Source organism: Electrona antarctica (genome assembly GCF_951216825.1).
Source record: "Electrona antarctica genome assembly, chromosome: 4".
Classification (NCBI taxonomy): domain Eukaryota; kingdom Metazoa; phylum Chordata; class Actinopteri; order Myctophiformes; family Myctophidae; genus Electrona; species Electrona antarctica.
The window spans coordinates 14538595-14560806 of record NC_136809.1 but is presented as its reverse complement, the minus strand read 5'-3'; the positions used below and the strand labels follow the sequence as shown (position 1 = coordinate 14560806).

Below are 22212 nucleotides of genomic sequence, written 5' to 3'. Positions count from 1 at the left end.
GGAGACCATCTCCAATCACTGCAGAATCAGGTCTGTACTAGTTATTGTATTTAACATACATTAGTTAAAATAACATAATATACCGGTACATTAAAATCCACATTAAAACAAAAATACAGATTTCCTGATTGCAGTTCTAAAATAACTGCGAATTTGACCGTGTAATATATCAGATGGATGCTGTAGCTTTGCCCTGTAATCATAACCTCTCATCAGACAGGCAACTTGTTGGTTGACACACAATGGCTGCCATGCATGCACTGCAGCTGCTGTGGCCCCACCTCCACTGGCATGCCCCTTGACCTTTTGCCGGAGGGGGGCGGGGATGGGGGGTATATATATATATAGTGTGAGATTGGGGGAAGGTCCCTGGCAGCCAAAATGAAGGCTCTGCTGTGTGTGTGTGGCTTGTTCTCCCTGCTGGCCCTGACCACTGCAGGTAAGGACAATGTCAAATCTTTAAATGTTTATTTGTTTAATTTGTGCTGCATATTGAGATTTACCATAGTTGGATCCTCTGTTGTTCAAGTGGATACAATAATATTATATATACAGGTATATATCATTGCTGTCGGGCAAAAACCTCGCTCTCTCTTTCTCTCTATACAGTGTATATATAGGGCTCCATCTTGTGCCACCCCTTACCCCTTATCCCTAAACTTATTTGCCATTTCTTTTACTATTCAACTAGTTCAACTAGTTGAATAGTTCAACTAGCTTGACGAACTAGTTCGACACGTTAGCTTGTAGATCGGCTATTTGTACTGTTTTAAAATAGTAAAAAATGGCATAAGTTTAGGGATAAGGGGTGGCACAAGATCTAGGGCATACTGTATAGAGGGAGAGACATTTCATAAATGAATGCACTAGTTTGTCATACAAACCTTTGTCACACAAAAGTAATTTAAGCATGTCACATCGCAATGCATTTTGAGCTTGTAGATCTGTTTTTATTTGAATCCTGAAAAGTATCAGTTTTGGACATATGAGGTTTCCATCCAACAGCAATGATATAGTTTAATTTATTTATGTATGGAATGGAATGGGAATGATGATGCTGAGGTTTATCATTGAGGCAGCAGAGGGGGGCTATTATCAGTGATGCTATCAAACAATTTATCTGAAGCTTGGGTTGACTGGCAACATAGTGACTTAAAGGTGGAAAGCTAAAAACGTACCCAACGAGTCTAGCCTATACCTTTTTTTTATACAATATTTGTGCGTATACATTGTTAATAGTCGTGTTGAGAGCTGAATTGTCAGCATGGTATATGCATCGCAAAGTTCCAGTGGATATAGGCTATATTTGTGTCTACACTAGTACACAATGATTGTTTTTAAAATGTATTTAATTATGTTGAAAAATATTTGTTGACAGCCGGTAAACGGGCACCACATATATGTCAATGTAAATGTAGGCACAATTAGATTGACTTAAAACTGCGAGATGAGAGTAAATGGTATGAATCCTAGTCAACAAACGACAGGGGAAATGGTCATGTAATAGCTTGCAAAGAAGAAGAAACTAAATAAAAACTAGGATATCAGGTAAACATCAAACCTAGCATCTGTCTAAACAACATGTTATCTAAATATAACATTGTTAGCATTAGTGGTCAACAGGAGGATCATATGGGTTGTAGGGGCTGTCGGAGCAGAGGTGTGACACCAGCTGAAGGAAGGTGTGACACCAGCTGAAGGAAGCTGCCCCCCATGCTTATTCAGTCTTACTGCCTGGAGGAGAGAGTGAGAAGTGAGGATGTTGCAATTTGTCCCCAAATAATTGACAAAACACTACAATTGTAATGATAATTTAACATTAATATATATACCGGACCGGTATATAAAAAAAGAATCCCTTTTATGTTATTTTTTTACTTCGAAAAATGACTTCTTTGTGATACTGATAAAACTGATAAATTCACTGATCCAAGCCGGAGCACAAATAAAAATGCTCTCTAGGAGGCTGTGTGGTCGGATGAATGGGCCGCAAACGCTTTAGAGGTTTTCAAGCGGGCCCTGATCCAGAAAGAAAAGCACTGATCTAACTGATTAGAATGATTTGGACTAGATATATAGAGGCACTCTCTTCGGCCAGTTGATGGAAATCATTGTAGTGGTCTACCAATCAAACCCAACAAAGTGAATTTAAATTGATATAAAATGAAGTGTAATGCATATTGCTTTTTCTTTTTACTGATAAGGGTCAACCTTGTCTGACCTTGCATAGATTGTCAGTGGGCCTTTCAGGCTTCCATAGTCAGGTGTTAGGCTTTAGTCAGGGTAGTAACCGGATACTATGGACACCAAAACCAGGGTCTGATATTCATCGCTTTAAGACTCACTCACTGTGTGTGGATTACACACTGTCAGCAGTGGCATGTACATCACGCCTATACATACTATTCCCAAACACACACACTGTAGATGCAGTTACACACATCCAACACATACCAAAGGTACCGTGCAGACATTACACAACAGTATATTGTGCGTCGCAACATAGTTTACAATGGAGATCATTACACCACATTGAATGTATTCATAATGTGTCCACTGTGCGTGCCGTCAAATTTCTCTCTGCCAATGTCCTCGCGTCTGATAATATGCTCCACGGGCTCAACAGCCATGCAGGTGGCAAGGGGAAGCCCCAGCTAAAACCGGGGAAGGTAGAGCATTGTGGGTGGCTAAGCTATCCCTGGAACGCGTCATAATGAAGGTAGAGCATTGTGGGTGGCTAAGCTATCCCTGGGACGCGTCATAATGAAGGTAGAGCATTGTGGGTGGCTAAGCTATCCCTGGGACGCGTCATAATGAATCCCACGACAGCTCTAGGATAGAGTCGTCTGATTGGCTCCCGGACAGGCATAGTTTTACTGAAGCTAGGGTTAAAATTAGGTTTAGGTATAGTTTTAGTTTTACTGGGGTTAGGTTTAGGGTTAGGTTTAGGCATAGTTTTACTGAGGTTAGGTTTAGGCATAGTTGCAAAAACGAGAACTGTCAATCACAGCATCTACTGCCCAATCACATTGGGGTTTGCCTAGAGTTGGGATCCATAATAACGCCCTGGAACAATAGCCTGCGTCCGGTTGGACAGCTCAGTGCTCCTACTTCATAACAATTGAACCCGTGCATGCCTATTGTGGGCACGTCATTAGTGCCCACAATAGTAGTATTTCACATTTCACATAGTATTCTGTGAAACACGTTGCATCGCGGCGTGTTGTGTGAGTTGCCGTTGTTTTCGGCGAAGAGATTTGGTGTAGAGTGATCAAAGGAGTGGGCCAAAGATAGAGCCCTGGGGGACACCGGTCAAACAAAGTATAATAGGGATTAGGTATGAGAGTTCATAAAGAGGCTCTGTCAGTGGTAGTGATGAAACTACATACCACTGTATGTCACTCACTGCCTTGTTCCCTTCCTTTAGTCTTCCAAGTTTTAGCATGAGAAATAATCATGTAGTATATCATCGGCATGAGATAATTGAGATATGGCATTTAAAATAATGATGTACATCATGAAGATGGTGTGACTGTTTTTTATTTTATTAGTTTTATTTGCCAAGAACATACTACAGTAGTACTATTTCACATCCCTGTAATTTGTGTTGTGCATTTAACTTACTCTTCATGTGACCACCGCGCTCTGACTGTAGGTGCGCTACCCGTTCAAAACATATAAAAAATAACTGTAGTGGGTCGCACACACACCAAGACTTCAGTTCAAAATATTTATTGCATTTTTGAACAGGGACAACCGTTTCGGCTATCCGGACACTGATGAAGGCTGGATAGCCGAAACGGTTGTCCCTGTTCAAAAATGCAATAAATATTTTGAACTGAAGTCTTGGTGTGTGCGACCCACTACCGTTATTTTTGCTGTGCATTTAACCCAACGGTTTGGAGCAGTGGGTGGTGCACAGGAATCAGTAAGACGGTTTGGAGCAGTGGGTGGTGCACAGGAATCAGTAAGACGGTTTGGAGCAGTGGGTGGTGCACAGGAATCAGTAAGACGGTTTGGAGCAGTGGGTGGTGCACAGGGATCAGTAAGACGGTTTGGAGCAGTGGGTGGTGCACAGGAATCAGTAAGACGGTTTGGAGCAGTGGGTGGTGCACAGGGATCAGTAAGACTCAAGGACACTCCAACACGTTGCCAGGAGGAGTCCAAATCGAACAGGGGGACCTTCCGATTCCCAGGCGACTCCTCTGCCGCCTCCGCATGCCGCCGGTGCCCCCTATCTTTACTCCTCTGCCGCCTCCGCATGCCGCTGGTGCCCCCTATCTTTACTAATCCATCTAATTCAGGAGAATGCTTTTAACATAGTTCAGCTGTGTGGTCATCAATCACATGCAGGAGCTGTCGAGTGCAGGTTCAGTTGCAGATTCAAATCTGGGGAAGAGACCTAGATTAAGATATTGTTCTGTCTTTAATGACAAATAACATGAAGCGTAACATGATAATAGAATGTGCATATGATAAAAGATGTGCGTATGCATTGTTCTATTGGATGTGTCCATCCCATTCTGACGTGTGCGAGCCATGCTTATTTGCTTGAAATAAATTAGCTTAAACCTTAAGGGAGGCTCAGGGGTAGAGTGGCTGGATGGTAACCGCAAGGTTGTCAGTTCGAACCCGGGCTCCCCCAGAGTCAGTGTCGAAGTGTCCTTGAGCAAGACACTGAACCCCAAATTGCTCCTGATGTGCTGGTTGGTGCCTTGCATGGTTTCCGCTGCCATCGGTGTATGAATGTGTGTGTGAATGGGTGAATGTAATGCACATCTATGTAAAGCGCCTTGGATAAAGGCGCTATATAAATGCACCATTTAAGTGGTTTCATAATGTACTTTTGTACGTTTGGGTCCCGGGCCCCTTCCTGGAATTGTAGTGGAGTCAAGAAGAGTACAATATTTATCTTGAAATGTAGTGGAGTGGAAACTACATTCAAGTAACACTACCTAAGTACAGTACTCAAATGTACTTTGTTACTTACTGTCCAGCAGTGCCCATTGCAGGGTGCATGTGCAATAACGCTGCAGCACAGTTGAGAACCCTGTCTCATGACAATCACAGGGAGGGCAGGCGTCAGTCATTCTTCATGAAAGCAGGAGTGGAATTATCCCTCCTTCTTTTCACCCCCTGACTCATTGTGGGGCTATTTCTGTCTTTGAGAACTGACCAGCAGCATCAGCCCAGAGACACGGGCACCTGTCCCTCTCAGTCCCTGCTGCAGTGTGCTCTGCTGGGCTTAGCTGCAACTATTACAGTGACCCGGGGGGCAGCAGAACCACATTACATAACTAATAGCCTTCCTGCAATAAGCTTGCAGAGGAAGTTATTTGGAAGTTTGTGATAATGCTGTGTGTGTGTGTGTGTGTGTGTGTGTGTGTGTGTGTGTGTGTGTGTGTGTGTGTGTGTGTGTGTGTGTGTGTGTGTGTGTGTGTGTGTGTGTGTGTGTGTGTGTGTGTGTGTGTGTGTGTGTGTGTGTGTGTGTGTGTGTGTGTGTGTGTGCGCGTGTGTGTGTGTGTGTGTGTGTGTGTGCGCGTGCGTGTGCGTGGCGGGGCTTCTTAAAAAGCTGTTAAAAAGAGAGTTAAAACAGTCATCACTTATCATTTACATGTGGAGATGTCTCACTTTTTGCGCACTATCCATTCCCATGATTCTAACTAAGTTAACTGTAATTTAATTTGGCTACAAATGCAGACTAAAAAGATACCTTGTATAGCCAACTAACTCTTGGCATGCAGGGTTTCAGTCTGGCGTCTTGATTTAGACTTAATACAATCATTCATCATCATCACTGTATTTGACCATTTGGCAATGACTGTTGGCCAAGCCATATGCTAACTTGCATGCAGATAGTGTAGACTACTACAGCTATTAATGAATTCGCCATTCAAATAATTGCGTAAATTACTGTAATTGTAACTTACTTACTCATTGCTAATGTTGCTCTGGAGAAGAAAGTCTGGACTCCTCTGGAGCCCCCGCGACTCTATTCGGGATAAGCAGTTGAAGATGGATGGATGTAACTTAAGTTTTTTCCTCATATGGAGTAGTCTGCGCCATATGGATTCCACTACTTAACTCAAGTAAAATAACAAATAAATAATACATTTAATACATTCCTCATTATTAATTTAACCCAGAGAACGTGAAAATGGACGTCCATTCCATCCACTTTTACACTCTTAGCTAAATGAACACTGAGGATTTTGCCGGGCAGGTACATAACGGAACCTGTACAAAGTTGCTGAACATTTACTGCTTCCCCTCATTAAAAATAAGCATGACGTAAGCTCCACCCTGTTATGTAATTTTGTTTGTTAACATCAGTAACCCATCATCACCGGCCCACTCAAGAGTCTTGGCTCCCCCGTGTGTTTGGGTTATGGAACGTACCATCCTGTGACACTATTTCGGCACTCCAAACAGTGCAGGAAATACTTAGACCCCACCGACAGATGACGCTTAATAACAAGCCCCTCGTCACCCAATCCCTTGAAACTAATCTAGATCTTTCTCTCAGGGAAGTGCACCTATGGTACGCTTAAGCCTGACTGAAACATGTTCTATAAGTTAAGGTCTATGAGCCTCGGCCAGCACTAAATGCCAAGGGTCAGAGAAACGCCTGTGGGGCTAATTTTAGAAGTCCTAATACCAAATTGATCTGTGAAATTAACACAATATCGGATGCATAATTAAGTCGTTAGTAGAGTAGATACCGTCTTCAGGGTGGTCTCTTCTTTGAGCTTATCAATCATCTTTCTCCAAGCCAATGAAAGGTGAATCTGTCATGATGATATGATTCGCCCTTAGTCAAAGCTTAAGGGGAGGACATAAAAGAGAATGTCTTTTTAGCCGATTGACCGTCATGTCCTCTCCTTGTCCTGCTCTGCTGACCAAGCCTCGAAAATCCTCTGCTTTATAGAGGACCTTGTCTGAGTTCCTATTACAAAAGTATCCTGGTTTAAGCTCATACAGAACATTGGATTTTCCTAGGCCAGCTTTGTTATAATAAGCCTATCTGACGCTCACTGATATACATGCCAAATCCAGAACAGACTATTCAGAGATAATATAATGTCCAGATCATGCCTCAAAATGCATCATTTGTTTGTGAGACAGACCAGATGGAATGGGTGGTTAAAAGCTGTGGGTTGTCACTGCTGGCAAGAAGGCATCAGTAGGTGCCAGACACAGAGGTGACGAACAACATCGTCAGACCCCAGAATAGGGGATCGAGGCCGTCACAGAGAATGGTGGAGAAAAGGAAGAGCACATTGAGTTCTGCTATCACAAGGGACAGCCAGAGGAGTGTTAAGCTCTCGCTCCAGCCCATTTGGCCGATCTTGGTCTGGGATTCTTTGCATGTGGTCTCACGCAGTGAGCCACTTATTAGACAGTGACTGACCATTAGATAGATACTGTAGATAGATAGATAGATAGATAGATAGAAGTACTGTACGACATACAGCTATGACTCGACCCACAGGCTCACCGCACCTTGTAACACGAACTACAGAAATGCAGAGGCCATAGCCTTGTGTTGCTCGTACATTATGGTTGCTCGTACAGTGCTTGTATGTGGAGTGTGTTTTTAAGCCATGGTAACAGTAGGCTATGTAAAGGTGCTTATGGATGGATGATTAAATATAATTTCTTAGTGAGGCTATAATAAATTATCTCCAACAGGAGATCGTGTGTGTGTGTGTGTGTGTGTGTGTGTGTGTGTGTGTGTGTGTGTGTGTGTGTGTGTGTGTGTGTGTGTGTGTGTGTGTGTGTGTGTGTGTGTGTGTGTGTGTGTGTGTGTGTGTGTGTGTGTGTGTGTGTGTGTGTGTGTGTGTGTGTTTAGGGATTTTAGCCGTTTTTGACAGGGGGGCGGGGGCATTCGAACATGGGGCTAAATATGTATTTATTCACAAAATATTATGGCAATTTATTTTTTTATTATTTACTATAGTCCTAATAGACCCCAGGAAATTACATCTGGCCACAGAAGATCGCAGGATCTACTGATTGTGAATGTAGCCTACTGGGGGGCTGTCATAGGCTCAATATGCAGTTTGACACATTCAGTAGATCTCGTGATCTTTTGTGGCCAGATGTAATTTCTTGGGGTCTAGTAGGACTTTAGTAAATAATAAAAAAATAAATTGCCATAATATTTTGTGAATAAATACATATTTAGCCCCATGTTCGAATGCCCCCACCCCCCTTTCAAAAACGGCTAAAATCCCTAAAACGAAAGAAAGCAGCAAATGAAAAAAGTGTAACACTCATCTGTTACTTTCTCGATGTACGAAAGCATTAGGAGCATACAGTGAGATAAAAGTGTGGGTTTTGGTTTTCACTGTAGCAGTGGATGATCACTACTGCTTTTTGCTCCTGAGGTACAACATCTTATGCAAAACAACACACATTGAATGGATTGTCCTTAATGTTAGAGATGTTCAGATTAAATAAAACCAAATACGATTTCTCTCATCTCTTCTCAGATCTGCTAGCAGAGGCCGCCATCCAGGATGAGGAGCCTCTGATGCATCTGCAGGTCCAGCAGAAAGAGGTGGACCTGTTCCCTTGCGGATGTGACCCTGTGGAGGAGCATGCGAGCCAGAGCACCTCCAATGACACGCCGGCCCCTGAGGTGCCCGTGTGCCAGCCCTGTACGGCCCCAGCGGCAGTGGCCGCGGCTGCAGCAGACGAAGAGGAGCAAGAGGATGATAAGGAAAACGCAGCTCCCATCGAGGAGGTAGCGAGCCACGAGGAAGAGGAGGCTGCTTCCCAGGAGGAGACAGTAGAAGGGGAAGATGTGTCACCTGAGGTAGGTGTAGAGGAGGATGAGGAGCCCGGCATGGAAACGGCAGAGGAAGGAGTAGCGCAGGAGGAAGTCACCGGAGGCGCTGCTGAGGAGCCTGCGAATGAAGAAGCCCCTGAGGAGGACACCGAGGTAGCTGAGCAGGAGGCAGTGGCAGAGGAAGGAGCCACCGAGGAGGAAACGGACGAGGAGGTAGTGGCTGAGGTGGAAGCAGCCGAGGTGGCGGTGGCTGAAGAGCAGGCAGCTGAGGAGGAAGTCGTTGAGGAGGAAGCAGCTGAGGAGGAAGTAGCCGCAGAGGAGCTGATACGCGCTGCTTTGGAGGAAGAAGCTGTCATAGAGTATACTGAGGAAGAGGAGGCCGCTGTCGTTGAAGACCCAGCTGAAGAAGAGGTGGCTGAACCTGAGCCAGAGGCAGAAGCTGAACCCCAGGTGCTTCCGGAGCCAGAACAGGAATCTGCAGACGCCGTGGACCCAGAACCAGAGGTGATTCTACAGTCTGAGTCAGAGGTGGCTCCAGACGCAGAAGTAGTTCCAGAGCCAGAGGTAATTCCAGACGCAGAGCCAGAACCAGAGGTTGTTCCAGAAGTCGAGCCGGAGCCTGCTGTGGAGGAGGCCAGTGTAGAACATGCAGAGGTGGTGGAGTCCGTTGAAGAGGCAGCCAGTGTGGTAGAGGAGACGCCTGTGGTAGAGGTGACACCTGTCGTAGAGGATACACCTGTCGTAGAGGAGGTGACACCTGTCGTAGAGGAGGTCACAGTGGAGGATGTGCCTGCAGAGGAGCCTTCTGAGATGCCACACAAAGGTACTGGGAAAAGTATATAAAACATCACGTGAGTTAGATACATAGATGGATGTACTGTCAACTCAGAGTATAGACCTGTCCAGTTGTTTTGGCAGACTGTTCCTTTGACACTGATCTGAGATCAGATTATAGACCTGTCCAGTTGTTTTGGCAGACTGTCCCTTTGACACTGATCTTACAATCAGATTATAGACCTGTCCAGTTGTTTTGGCAGACTGTCCCTTTGACACTGATCTGAGATCAGATTATAGACCTGTCCAGTTGTTTTGGCAGACTGTCCCTTTGACACTGATCTGAGATCAGATTATAGACCTGTCCAGTTGTTTTGGCAGACTGTTCCTTTGACACTGATCTTACAATCCAGTTGTTTTGGCAGACTGTCCCTTTGACACTGATCTGAGATCAGATTATAGACCTGTCCAGTTGTTTTGGCAGACTGTCCCTTTGACACTGATCTTACAATCCAGTTGACCTTAAAATGCAGTCAGTAACAGTAATTCAATGAAGTAGTTTGACTCCTATAAAATGTGTTCTATTTCTTGCACACTCCCGTCTACACCAGTGTTTCCCAAAGTGGTGTCTGGGGACTCCCAAGGGTCCTTGAGGGAGTTCCAAGGGGGTCCCCAGCTAAATGATAGTTTGGAACCAAATGGACCCTTATGGGTCTGTAACTCTGAGAGTGTACAAATAACGATTCCATTTGTACACTCTCAGAGTTAAATTAACATTGATTTTAAAATATAAATTGGGGGTCCCAGAGATAGAAATGTCATTAAATGAGGGTCCGTAGACTAATTCATGTCAAACTGGGGGTCCTTGAAATTAAACGGGTTGATAATCACTGCTAGAGCTGTAAACATCTTCTCTTATGGGGGTCCCTGCAATGCCTGCATATCTTTTCAAATGGGTTCCGCATGCTAATTAGTGTCAATTTGGGGGTCCTTGACATGAAAATGTTTGGGAAGCGCTGGTCTATACCACCCCCTCTCGCTCTCTCCTATCCATCTCTCTTTCTGCTCTCCCCTCTATCCGCCCCCTCTTTCTGTCTTTCTCTCTCTGTCTCTCTCTCTCTCTCTCTCTGTGCCATACCTCGCTGAACATGACACCATGCTTGTGGCCAAAGGGGTCATCAGGCATAACCTTTTGTACAGAAATAAGCAGACCAAAATAGAAAGATAGGGACATGGTGATATACAGTAACTGTATGGTCACTGTGCTCAGCACAGATGAATTGCTAACTCAGAGCTCTCAGGAAATCAATTAGTACCCAGGGAAACATATTGTTTGTTTTTGTATACATGTCAGCTGTGTTTTCACTCATCACCCCCGGCAGCAATAATAGAATGGAACAATTGTTTGTGCAAATATATCATGAGTGACTGTGGAAACAAGTCATAGAATAACAATTGCATAGAGAGCATTGTGTGCACATCTCTTGCCTGTATTTAGGACAGGTGCTGGATGTCAAGGCATCAAGACAAACATCAAGGAGGAAGAAGAAACTCTCATTAATTTAATGGCAACGTTTCGGCCCTTTAGGTCTTCATCAGGAAAATGTGCCTGATGAGTAGCCACCTAAAGGGTCGAACCGTTTTTTTGCCATTAAATACATTAAGTCTCTTGTGGAGCTCTAGAAACAAGTGTGCGGATGTTTCTTCTTCCTCATAGAATAACAATGTGTCAATTTGAGCTGTTTGTGTGAATGATGCTTTCTGCTAATCTTATTTTAATGCATGTGAGAGTAGTCTATATTAACGGCCTCTGCAGTTGACTGCCTGCCTGACTGTCTGTCTCTCTGTCTGTCTGTCTGTCTGTCCCCTCCAATCAGCACCTGTGGAGAAGAAAGGGTCACGGCCAGCATTGAGGGACCGCTCCCACATTGAAGATACGCTGAGATTAGCTAGTGATGAGCACTCCGCAGAGTTCGCAGGTACGGAACATGGACGACGGGAAGTTCAAATACACATGTACACAAACACATATCACACATGCCTCAACATATTCAGAATATGTATCAATTTGTATGTATCAATTTGCAGCTCTGAGAGTGTCCAAATGTAACCAAATGGACCATACTCTCCCTGAGAGATAAATTAATTTGGCATTTTGTTGTGATGACTGGTGTAAACAAAAGAACTGGCCTCCGGCTCATGAGTGACGGTAGGAAAGAAAGAAAGAATCCACATGTGTTTGCATGTGAATGAAGGAGTGTTTGAGGCAGCCGCGGGGAGTGAAGAAATTTACTGAAAATGGTTTCATGATGTCCACTAGACTCGAGGTCTGGCGTGCGTGCGTGTGTGTGTGTGTGTGTGTGTGTGTGTGTGTGTGTGTGTGTGTGTGTGTGTGTGTGTGTGTGTGTGTGTGTGTGTGTGTGTGTGTGTGTGTGTGTGTGTGTGTGTGTGTGTGTGTGTGTGTGTGTGTGTGTGTGTGTGTGTGTGTGTGTGTGTGTGGCTGTGCGCACACACACACGTGTCTTGCGGCAGGTGATTAGTCAGTGTAAATTGAAAATGAAAAGCTCTTTGTTCCCAAAATCCAGATATTTTAGCATTACAGCACAGTACTGATGTGTGACAAAATCATTAAAATTATATATAGAACACACTGATTCAACCTGCCTCCTTTGTAATAAGAAAAGGCTTTTTCATTGTCTAAAACATATTTTGATATTGGTTCATTACGATATTACATTAAAATGATCATTAAAATGTTAAAATGATCAATGCATTACGAATCTGTATGATGGAATGCCAAGGGTGAGACAGAAAATAGCAGCCAGGAGAATGAGACTAGCAGGACACTGCCAAAGACACCAGCCAGCAAACTAGTGCTGGGGAACCAGCACACGGGCACCGGTCACGAGGACGTTCCACATTAACATATGTGGATGTACTCAAGAACGACGCTGGAGCGCAAAGCACCAACGAGCTGGCCAGATGTATGGAGAACCGGGATGACTGGAAGCAACGATGGAGGGCTCGTCCTAGATAGAGCATCAGCATCTGTAATATTGCCAAATAGCCTAAATAAGTCAGACATATTCACACTAGCTAAACTTGATCTCTCTCTCTCTCTCTCTCTCTCCTCCTTCCTCTCTCTCTCCCCCCCTCTCTCTCTCTCTTCCTTCCTCTCCCCCCCCCCTCTCTCTCTCTCTTCCTTCCTCCCCCCCCCCCTCTCTCTCTCTCTTCCTTCCTCCCCCCCCCCCTCTCTCTCTCTCTTCCTTCCTCCCCCTCTCTCTCTCTCTTCCTTCCTCCCCCCCCCCCTCTCTCTCTCTTCCTTCCTCTCCCCCCCCCCCTCCCTCTCTCTCTCTCTCTCTCTTCCTTCCCCCCTCCCTCTCTCTCTCTCTCTCTCTCTCTCTCCAGCTGCTATGAAGAAGCTGATGAACATATACCACACAACCATCAAGCCATTGGAACAGGTCTACAAATACAATGAACTGAGGCAACACCAGGTCACAGGTAACTCCACTTCTTTGGGGATATCAAAGAACGCCTCATAGAGTCACTGTACCATAAGTGAAATTACTGCAAATCACTTTTTTTCAGTGAGCAACACTCATACAAGGGAATTATAAAACAGGCTTTGGTGAGTTGTTTTTAGTTTGTTTTAACCCAACTGGACAATGCAGTCTGCAGGTGTCAACAAGGAAGTTGTCAGAGAAAAGTTTAGGTCTGTCTGTGTCTGTCTTTACTTTGTAGTAGCCATACCACTGTGTTGTTCTTTGCCAACCCACATAATGTACTGTATGTATATGTAATACAATGTGTTGTTGTTTTACAACACATGATACAGCTGTTATCCACCTTTTTCAAACCACTACATTGACATACTAATAAACAAATTAAACGGGGTGCTGCAACCACTTAAGCCTGATTTATACTTTGGCTATTTTATAAATACTACAGCGGTGACCGTTGGGCACTGGAACGATGAAAGTTGGAAATGGATATGCCCCACCCAGATATTATGTCTGTGTCCCTTTTATGCCCGACATCAGAATGATGTCAGATTTCTGTATGTGTCTCTCTGTGTCCCTTTATTCCTATATATGGAGTTCTGTGTCAGGAAGGCCCAAATATGGATTACACACAGACAGACGTATAGAGACTTGGTGCATTTATAGATCGATAGATTAAAAACACATTTTTGAAAATGTTCACCTAAAAGGATATGCCCAAAATAGGGGGAGAGTTCTTAGGATTAGCTATGGTTGTACACTGTAAATGAATCAGACCAAACATTCTGAAAAAAGTCAAATGAACATTGTATGGTACCAGCCCCTTGGAAACAAAATGGTTTTCATCACTGGAGGGCAATGACTGTGGTATTAGTCTATTATAATGGAGCAGGAGGGAATCAGGATAGAAACGTTTAACTGTGAAATGTGCGCCCCCTTGTGGTACAAGATGATAGGACATTTTAGACACTGGTATGGTACTCAGGCCTACATACAGTATTCCTGTAGTAGTCTCTCGAGACAGATTGTTGACTCCGTCAAATTCAAGGAAAAGAGGGCGCTGTTTTTGAGTGGCCAAGGAACAGCAATGTCCGTGACTATGTGTTAACCTATGTGTTAACCGTGTGACTCATGTGTGACTCATGAGTACCAGTAGGGGCGCTGTCGTGCCAGAAACAGAGAGAGAGAGAGATAGTGCTGCACTGTTGCCTGCTAATGAGAGAGAGAGAGAGGGGGGGGGGGTGGAAGGGGGGGAGTTGCACCACTCAGTTCACACGGGTGTGATTTTTCTTTATTTCTTGACGAAGGGTTCTCAGATTGCTGTACATATGGCCACTGGTATTGATGTACTGTGCGTGCGTGCGTGCGTGCGTGCGTGCGTGCGTGCGTGCGTGCGTGCGTGCGTGCGTGCGTGCGTGCGTGCGTGCGTGCGTGCATGTCTGGTCTGACTATCTCCGTCTGTCTCTGTGTATTCTTGCAGATGGTGAGATCACCTCCAAGCCCATGGTGCTGTTCCTTGGGCCTTGGAGTGTCGGCAAGTCCTCCATGATCAACTACCTGCTGGGTCTCCATGGCACCAAGCACGAGCTCTACACTGGTAAGATACTTTTTGAGGGACGCTAGCCCCTCCATTTAATTTGTGTACTCATCTCATTCAGTAGTCATTCATTTGTGAAAAAAGACACTTGGAAAAGAGTATAGGCTATTTATTGATTGATTGAATACTTTATTAACAGGCTTTGGGCCAAGCCCCTAGGGCCTAGGCTTGTTTCCATTGTGGTCCTCTGTATACTATCGGAATCGGTCAGAATCAGTATCGGCAGATATGACCCTGCAAATAATCAGAGATCGGATATCGTCCCGTCATAATTTTATAATCGTGCACTCCTAATGATGATGTATGATGACAAGAGCGCCTCTCACTAAACACGAGTGTGATTTTTTAGTTTGGATACCATCTTCATGTGCTGAATAATCACTTTCAACCTGGCCCTATTTTGGCTATTTATCGTGGTGGGTTCTCTTGAGGAAATGAGCACTTTGAGCAAAGATAACACACCAGTCTGCATGTTCACTATTCTGTTGGTTCCAAGTGTAACCCTTCCGGTTATCATGTATGTGTCATCACGTTTCATCATTCTTAATATATCAGTTAGGCAGACAGTATGAAGCAATCTACTATAGTCTTTAGTCTGTCTGACCAATAAACACGTCTGAGTATTTACTCAAGGAGGAAATTGTTTCACCACCTGCACTTCATTCTATGTTCAAGAGATTGGGGCGACCAAACTCTTTGTGGCTCTGCTATATACAATAATTTATTGATACACAATACACAATATGAATCTTGCATATCACCGCATAGTATTGAAATGCAGGACGGCTCATAATAATAGACCTTTCTACACAAAAAAGGCCCTATATGTGCCATCATAAAAATGCCACAATTTGTGTGTAACACATTTCTAGTCGTTCTCAACTTAAAATCCAGCAATCAATCAAGTAATCCATACATACAGTATAGACCAATATATGTCAATATAAACAATTGCCTCTGTCTCCCATGTTCCCACTCTTTCCATCAGGTGCTGAGCCGACCACCTCGGAGTACACGGTTGTTATGCACGGTGAGAAGTTCCGCAGCATAGACGGTGTTGTCATGGCAGCAGACAGCTCGCGCTCCTTCTCGCCACTGGAGCAGTTTGGCCAGGGCTTCCTGGAGAAGCTGGTGGGCATAGAGATGCCCCACAAGCTGCTGGAGAGAGTCACGTTTGTTGACACACCCGGCATCATTGAGAACCGCAAGCAGCAGGAGAGAGGTGGGACACTGGAGGATGCATGGTTTAACCACGTGACTCACTGGAGGATGCATGGTTTAACCACGTGACTCACTGGAGGATGCATGGTTTAACCACGTGACTCACTGGAGGATGCATGGTTTAACCACGTGACTCACTGGAGGATGCATGGTTTAACCACGTGACTCACTGGAGGATGCATGGTTTAACCACGTGACTCACTGGAGGATGCATGGTTTAACCACGTGACTCACTGGAGGATGCATGGTTTAACCACGTGACTCACTGGAGGATGCATGGTTTAACCACGTGACTCACTGGAGGATGCATGGTTTAACCACGTGACTCACTGGAGGATGCATGGTTTAACCACGTGACTCACTGGAGGATGCATGGTTTAACCACGTGACTCACTGGAGGATGCATGGTTTAACCACACGACTCACTGGAGGATGCATGGTTTAACCATGTGACTCACTGGAGGATGCATGGTTTAACCACGTGACTCACTGGAGGATGCATGGTTTAACCACGTGACTCACTGGAGGATGCATGGTTTAACCACGTGACTCACTGGAGGATGCATGGTTTAACCACGTGACTCACTGGAGGATGCATGGTTTAACCACGTGACTCACTGGAGGATGCATGGTTTAACCACGTGACTCACTGGAGGATGCATGGTTTAACCACGTGACTCACTTGACTTAAACGTCTTGTAAAATAACTTATTTATGCAGATGTTTAACAATCATTCAACTCTTGAGAGTGTAAGATGAAACCAAATGGTCCATTTGATTTTACACTCTCAAGAGAGAAGATCTATAAGGGTCCATTTAGTTACCAACTCTCCATCATTTAGCTGGGGACCACCTGGAACCCCCTCAAGGACCACTGGTGGTCCCTGGACCACTGGTTGAGTACCACAGTTCTACATCTATTCTAAGATCAATAATAAAGAAATGGCCCTCACCATATAGCACCCTAGACATAATTTGGCCGTTGGGGAAAACTAATTGAGGAACCCTGACTTAAAGCCTATACAGTATACACTTTATTGACTGGAATCACCAGGGGTCCGTCTCCTCTTTTTTGCCCTCTACACCAAATGTCTTTGCCGAAAATAGCTGATTTACAAGCTCACGAGTCATGTGGGCGGCTGTGGCTCAGGAGGTAGAGCAGGTCGTCCAATGATCCGTGGGTCGGCGGTTCGAATCCCGGCTCCTCCTGTCTACATGTCGAAGTGTCCTTGGGCAAGACACTGAACCCTACATTGCCTCCAATGAGTCGGTCGGTGTGAGCTTGCCACCGTTGGTGTGTGAATGTGGGAAGTGAGGACGCTGGCGTCGACTGTTCGCCGCTTCACCTCCCAATGTATGAATGAATGAACCATTGTAAAGCGCCTTGAGCACTTGGAAAAGCGCTATAAAATGCAATTCATTATTATTATTATTATGTTGTGTTGTGAGCTTGTAGATCGGCTATTTTTGCAGAATGTTCTCCTGTTTTTGCCGATTGTTCGCCTATTATGACATGCCCAGAATAGGGACACTAGGGTTTGTGCGGTTATTGTGGTTAAGCTGCTGTAGTTATATACTGTAGGCATATGTATATACAGAAGACTATTTGAGACCTGGAAATTAAGTTGCAAAATCTGAATTTGCGATGACTCTGCTGTGAGACTTGACCTACTTGCGGAATGACTGCTTTAAGTCTTAGCTTGACTTGAAAGCACAAAATTGATCCGTTTTGATCCAGTAACACCCCAGAGCAATACCAAATTCACTATCACAGACCTAGTTTTGCCTTCAGCATTTGTTTAAGACTTTGGTAACTGACTGGTGAGGATAGTTGATTTTGGGGATGGGCAGAGGTGTAGACCTGAGACTTCTAATCAAAATTAGGATTTTGGATTTGATTTGACTCTCAAATTACTTTAGATATTGCTTGGACTTGCACTGATGAATGTGCAGTTGTTCCTCACAGAAACAGCACACTCGTAGTGTCTCTCTTAGTTAATTAAAAAAAACGGCACAGTCGTAGGGTCTCTCTTAGCTTACACACACACACACGCACATGCACACAGACAGACTGACAGACAAACAGAGACGCACGCACGCACGCACGCACGCACGCACGCACGCACGCACGCACGCACGCACACACACACACACACACACACACACACACACACACACACACACACACACACACATACATACATACATACATACACACTAACACTGTACTGTACTCATCATTCATTGTCTAAACCTGACTCACATTGTCCATTGTCTGTTATCTGCCATGTTTCCCTATGCAGGCTACCCCTACAATGAAGTGTGCCAGTGGTTCATCGACCGGGCTGACCTAATTGTCCTGGTGTTTGACCCTACCAAGCTGGATGTGGGCGGGGAGCTGGAGATGCTCTTTAAGCAGATGAAGGGCCGTGAGTCCCAGATTCGTATCATCTTCAACAAGGCCGACAGCCTGACCACCCAGAACCTGATGAGGGTGTACGGAGCCCTGTTCTGGAGCATGGCTCCCCTGATCAATGTCACAGAACCTCCACGTGTGTACGTTAGCTCCTTCTGGCCTCAGGACTACGCCCGAGACACCATCCGTGAGCTCTTCAAGAAGGAAGAGACTTCCCTGCTAGAGGACCTCAACCAGGTCTGTCTAGACTTGAGATGTTCAGCAAATGAGATGGTGATCGCTGACAGTGGGGAATACACTCAAATGTACACTCCGAGCAATTCTCTATAGTACAATAGTCTAGTTGTGGCTAAATATGGTCCACATCCTGCAGAGCAGCTACACGTTTGAATTGTGCGATGCACTGTATATTTTCAGTCAAATACATTTTCATTTTGGGCCAAAGGATTCCACTTCCATTATTATGTTGGGACCGAAATTCTATCTACATACATCATGGCATTATCAGTGTCACAGCAGCTTGAGTTTATGCCATTGTAAAACTGAGCTCCACAACCACAAGAATGGATGACCTTAATGTCAAACGGCTAGCTAGGGGTCGCAAGAAAAGGACATTTGTAATTTTATTTTATTTTATTTAACCTTTATTTAACCAGTAAAAACCACATTGAGACTGAAGTCTCTTTTACAAGTGTGAACTGGCCAAGACAAGAGGCAAAACAAGTGACACAGCTCTGCCAGTAACAAAACAATACACAACAACAAAAAAACATGACAGACATACAATGCTCATAAATACAGTACCCAATACTAAGAAGCTCAAAGGGAGAACAGGAACGTTTAATAACGCGACCAATAAGGACTAATAAATAAAAAAACTAAGCATTGCTTAGTATACTAAAAAGCAAGCAGACATTTGCTTGTAACTTGTGAACTGGAACCCTTTCACATTAAGGACTTTGTTATATTCATCTGATCTGAGTCTCGCATATCATGCCAGCTATATGTGAATATTTCAAATGATAAGCCAATTTTTCCTCATTTAAAAAAAATACAAACAAACTAACAAAACAAATGTTATGCATTAACAATTTCTTTCTCCTTGCTCTCTCACATCCAGATGATTGAGAACCAGCTGGAGAACAAGATTGCCTTCGTCCGACAGCACGCCATCCGTGTTCGAATCCACGCCCTGCTGGTGGATCGCTACGTGCAGACCTACAACGACAAGCTGGGCTGGTTCGGCGACCCGTACGAGGTGTTCCACGACATCGTCTCCGACCCGGACAAGTACTATATCTTCAAGTCCATTCTTGCCAAGACCAACATCAGCAAGTTTGACTTGCCTGACAAGGAGGTCTACCAGGACTTCTTCGGAGTCAATCCGATTGCTGGCTTCAAGCCGCTATCCTCCCAGTGCAGTTGGTTCGGCGGGTGTCTGCTTGGAAACATAGAGAAGGCCATCACGGCGCAGCTCCCAGCTCTTCTGAGCAGCGTGAACAGGACCCCGAATGTGCCCACACCCAAGGCTGCTCCAGCACCTCCGCCCCCACTTCCTGGTACCTGTGAGGGCCCTGGGTGCGAAGAGAAAACCAAGAACCGCTGGCGAAGGCAGTGAGATGAAGTCAAAGAGAGAGGAGAGGAGAGCTAAAGCGAGGACGAGAGGCGAACATTTAGTAGATGGCAGTAGCCAGAAGCTTTCTTTAGTGATGGCTCCTGACACTGTTTGTCTGGACTGGACATGTGGGGCTGAGAAGAGCAAAGCATATTATATGAAAGAGCAGACCTGGGTCAAGCAGTATTTGCATATAAATCATACAATTTGATTCAGACTGTACAGAGTACCACTACCAGAGAGTCATTAGAGTTGATCAAATCACTGCCTGGAGCTGTCGATCATAGACACATATCATCTCATCATCTGATCATTTCCACAAATAATTGTCTGCAGTGTTGTTTAAACCTCCTGGAACTTGATATTGCTTAGTAAGCCCTAACTATCTGTAACCTAAGTGAGATGCTTCAAACCATGAAAAGTATTTGCAAATACTATTTGACCCAAATGTAGTACAGGGTATGGAAAAGGAGACATGAAAGCCCATTATTTTTGGATGCAAGTAAATGCAAAAAATATAAAACCAAAATCTATGAATGGAAAAGTCAGACATCCTTTATCAGCAATTATGTGAATTAAACCAAATAATGTATTATGAACCTGTTGATTTTCTTGATGTTTGCTAGTTTGTATTTTTATTTATTCACGTTTTCTCTTACAGCATAGTGACATACTGAGCTCAATACTGCCACTCTAATGTCTTCTGTGTTTGTAGGTTGAACCACTAAACCACATGAACCCTAGTGTCCCTATTCAGTGAAAATAGACGATCTACAAGATCTACAAGCTACAAGTAGATCAGCTATTTTCATCAAAGAAATGAGGGAAAAAAGGAGGGGGCTTGACTCAGGGCAATGAAGTATATGGTTTACTCACAATGTGAGTGCACAGCATGAGCTATTGAGCGCACAATGCTCATGTTGTGAGCTTGCAGATCAGATACTTTTGAAATACTTTTGTTCTGTTGTTCACTCATGCCTGCCTCTCATATTTTATCTTCCCATAAAAGCTACAGTGAGACTTTGTCAGAAGGTACATTTTCAAGGAGGTAGGATGTTCCAAAGCTGGATCGGGCCCTTGACTAGAATGATGTTTCCATAGCTGTTTACGCAGCAATATTTCATATCTGACCATAGACTAAATAAGAGCAAAATGTGTGAAACTCTGTGAATACTGTCAATACGCCTTTATCAAATGTGTCTACAGTAACACTTGTGGTATCGTAAAATATAGTCCATACCCATATTTGCCATATTCCGTCAATAATTAGACTACACTTTGGTCATTGTGCTAGTGTGATGGTTAGTGGGCTAGGAGACGGTCGGTCTAGACTCAGAGCAATCACTCAGCCTGAGTACCTTGCATTGTTCTCAATCTGTTTGAGGCTTGGTGATGTGTTGGGGAGACATTTAGCATTCTTTTGTATACACCACACACTAATTTCTATTAGGCTACATTTTGTTTGTATTCGAAGCAAAGTGATATTTTACTTGACCAAGACTACCTGAAATACAGCAGCATGAGACTGACTGAATCCATCTATGTGTCTGTACCGTATACTCTTGAAGTAGGTCTCATCTTTTGATCGTAACATTCAAGCCATGTAATATTGCATTTGTAAATTTGGTGCCAGTGTGACTTTGCGCTTTCCATGTTGCTTGCCAGTTTACCTTAAAACGTAGTGCTGCGTGCCGTGTGTGAGCAGTTGTTTTCAGGGCAGTGCCTGTGAGCAGTGCCTTTAAAATATCAAATGTTTCTCATACATACTGTATGCTCACTGCTCACTTGTGACTGTGATGTTGTGTGGGATGTTGTGCGACTTGTTGAGTACATAATAAAAACCTCCCAGGCTCTATCCTTTAGAAGTACATTATTTGAGCATGGTTTATAGTTACCTTGAAAAATACAATGCAATTGCAAGGTTTAGGACACATTGCTTTACATCCTCAGTCATTTACATGACAGTAGCCTACATGTGCAATCGGATAGGATGTGGACTCTTGTGGAAAATAGCCTATACACGAACCACAGAGTCATAACATAACACCAGTCCAACCATTTTCTCTGCCCTGTGTCCTCTTCAGTCCAAAACATTCTCAAAGAAGGCCTCTTATAGTGTGTACAAAGATGCTAACGCACACCAAAGTCCTTGTAGCGGTGCCGGCCCACGGGAGAGAACTGCAGAGGGAATCTTGAAAAAACAAGAAAGTGGCCGCACACGCCAATAGCCAGAGTGCCAATACTTTAGTAGGACGCAGCATTTAAGACAAATTAATCTCTTATAGTGTCCCA

The 22212-nt window shown here is 44.3% G+C and overlaps 1 protein-coding gene across 1 annotated transcript; it reads left to right on the top strand.

The window, feature by feature from the left end:
* Positions 1-381: 381 nt before the first annotated feature.
* On the top strand, positions 382-20150 carry LOC306922276 (sarcalumenin-like; the record flags this gene model as incomplete). Its single annotated transcript, XM_079499740.1, has 8 exons — positions 382-439; positions 8496-9617; positions 11446-11547; positions 12977-13072; positions 14552-14668; positions 15657-15890; positions 18193-18542; positions 19426-20150. 8 exons carry the CDS (start codon positions 382-384, stop codon positions 19921-19923), a joined length of 2577 nt encoding a protein of 858 aa, XP_079355866.1. The 3' UTR covers positions 19924-20150.
* Between the last annotated feature and the right edge of the window lie 2062 nt (positions 20151-22212).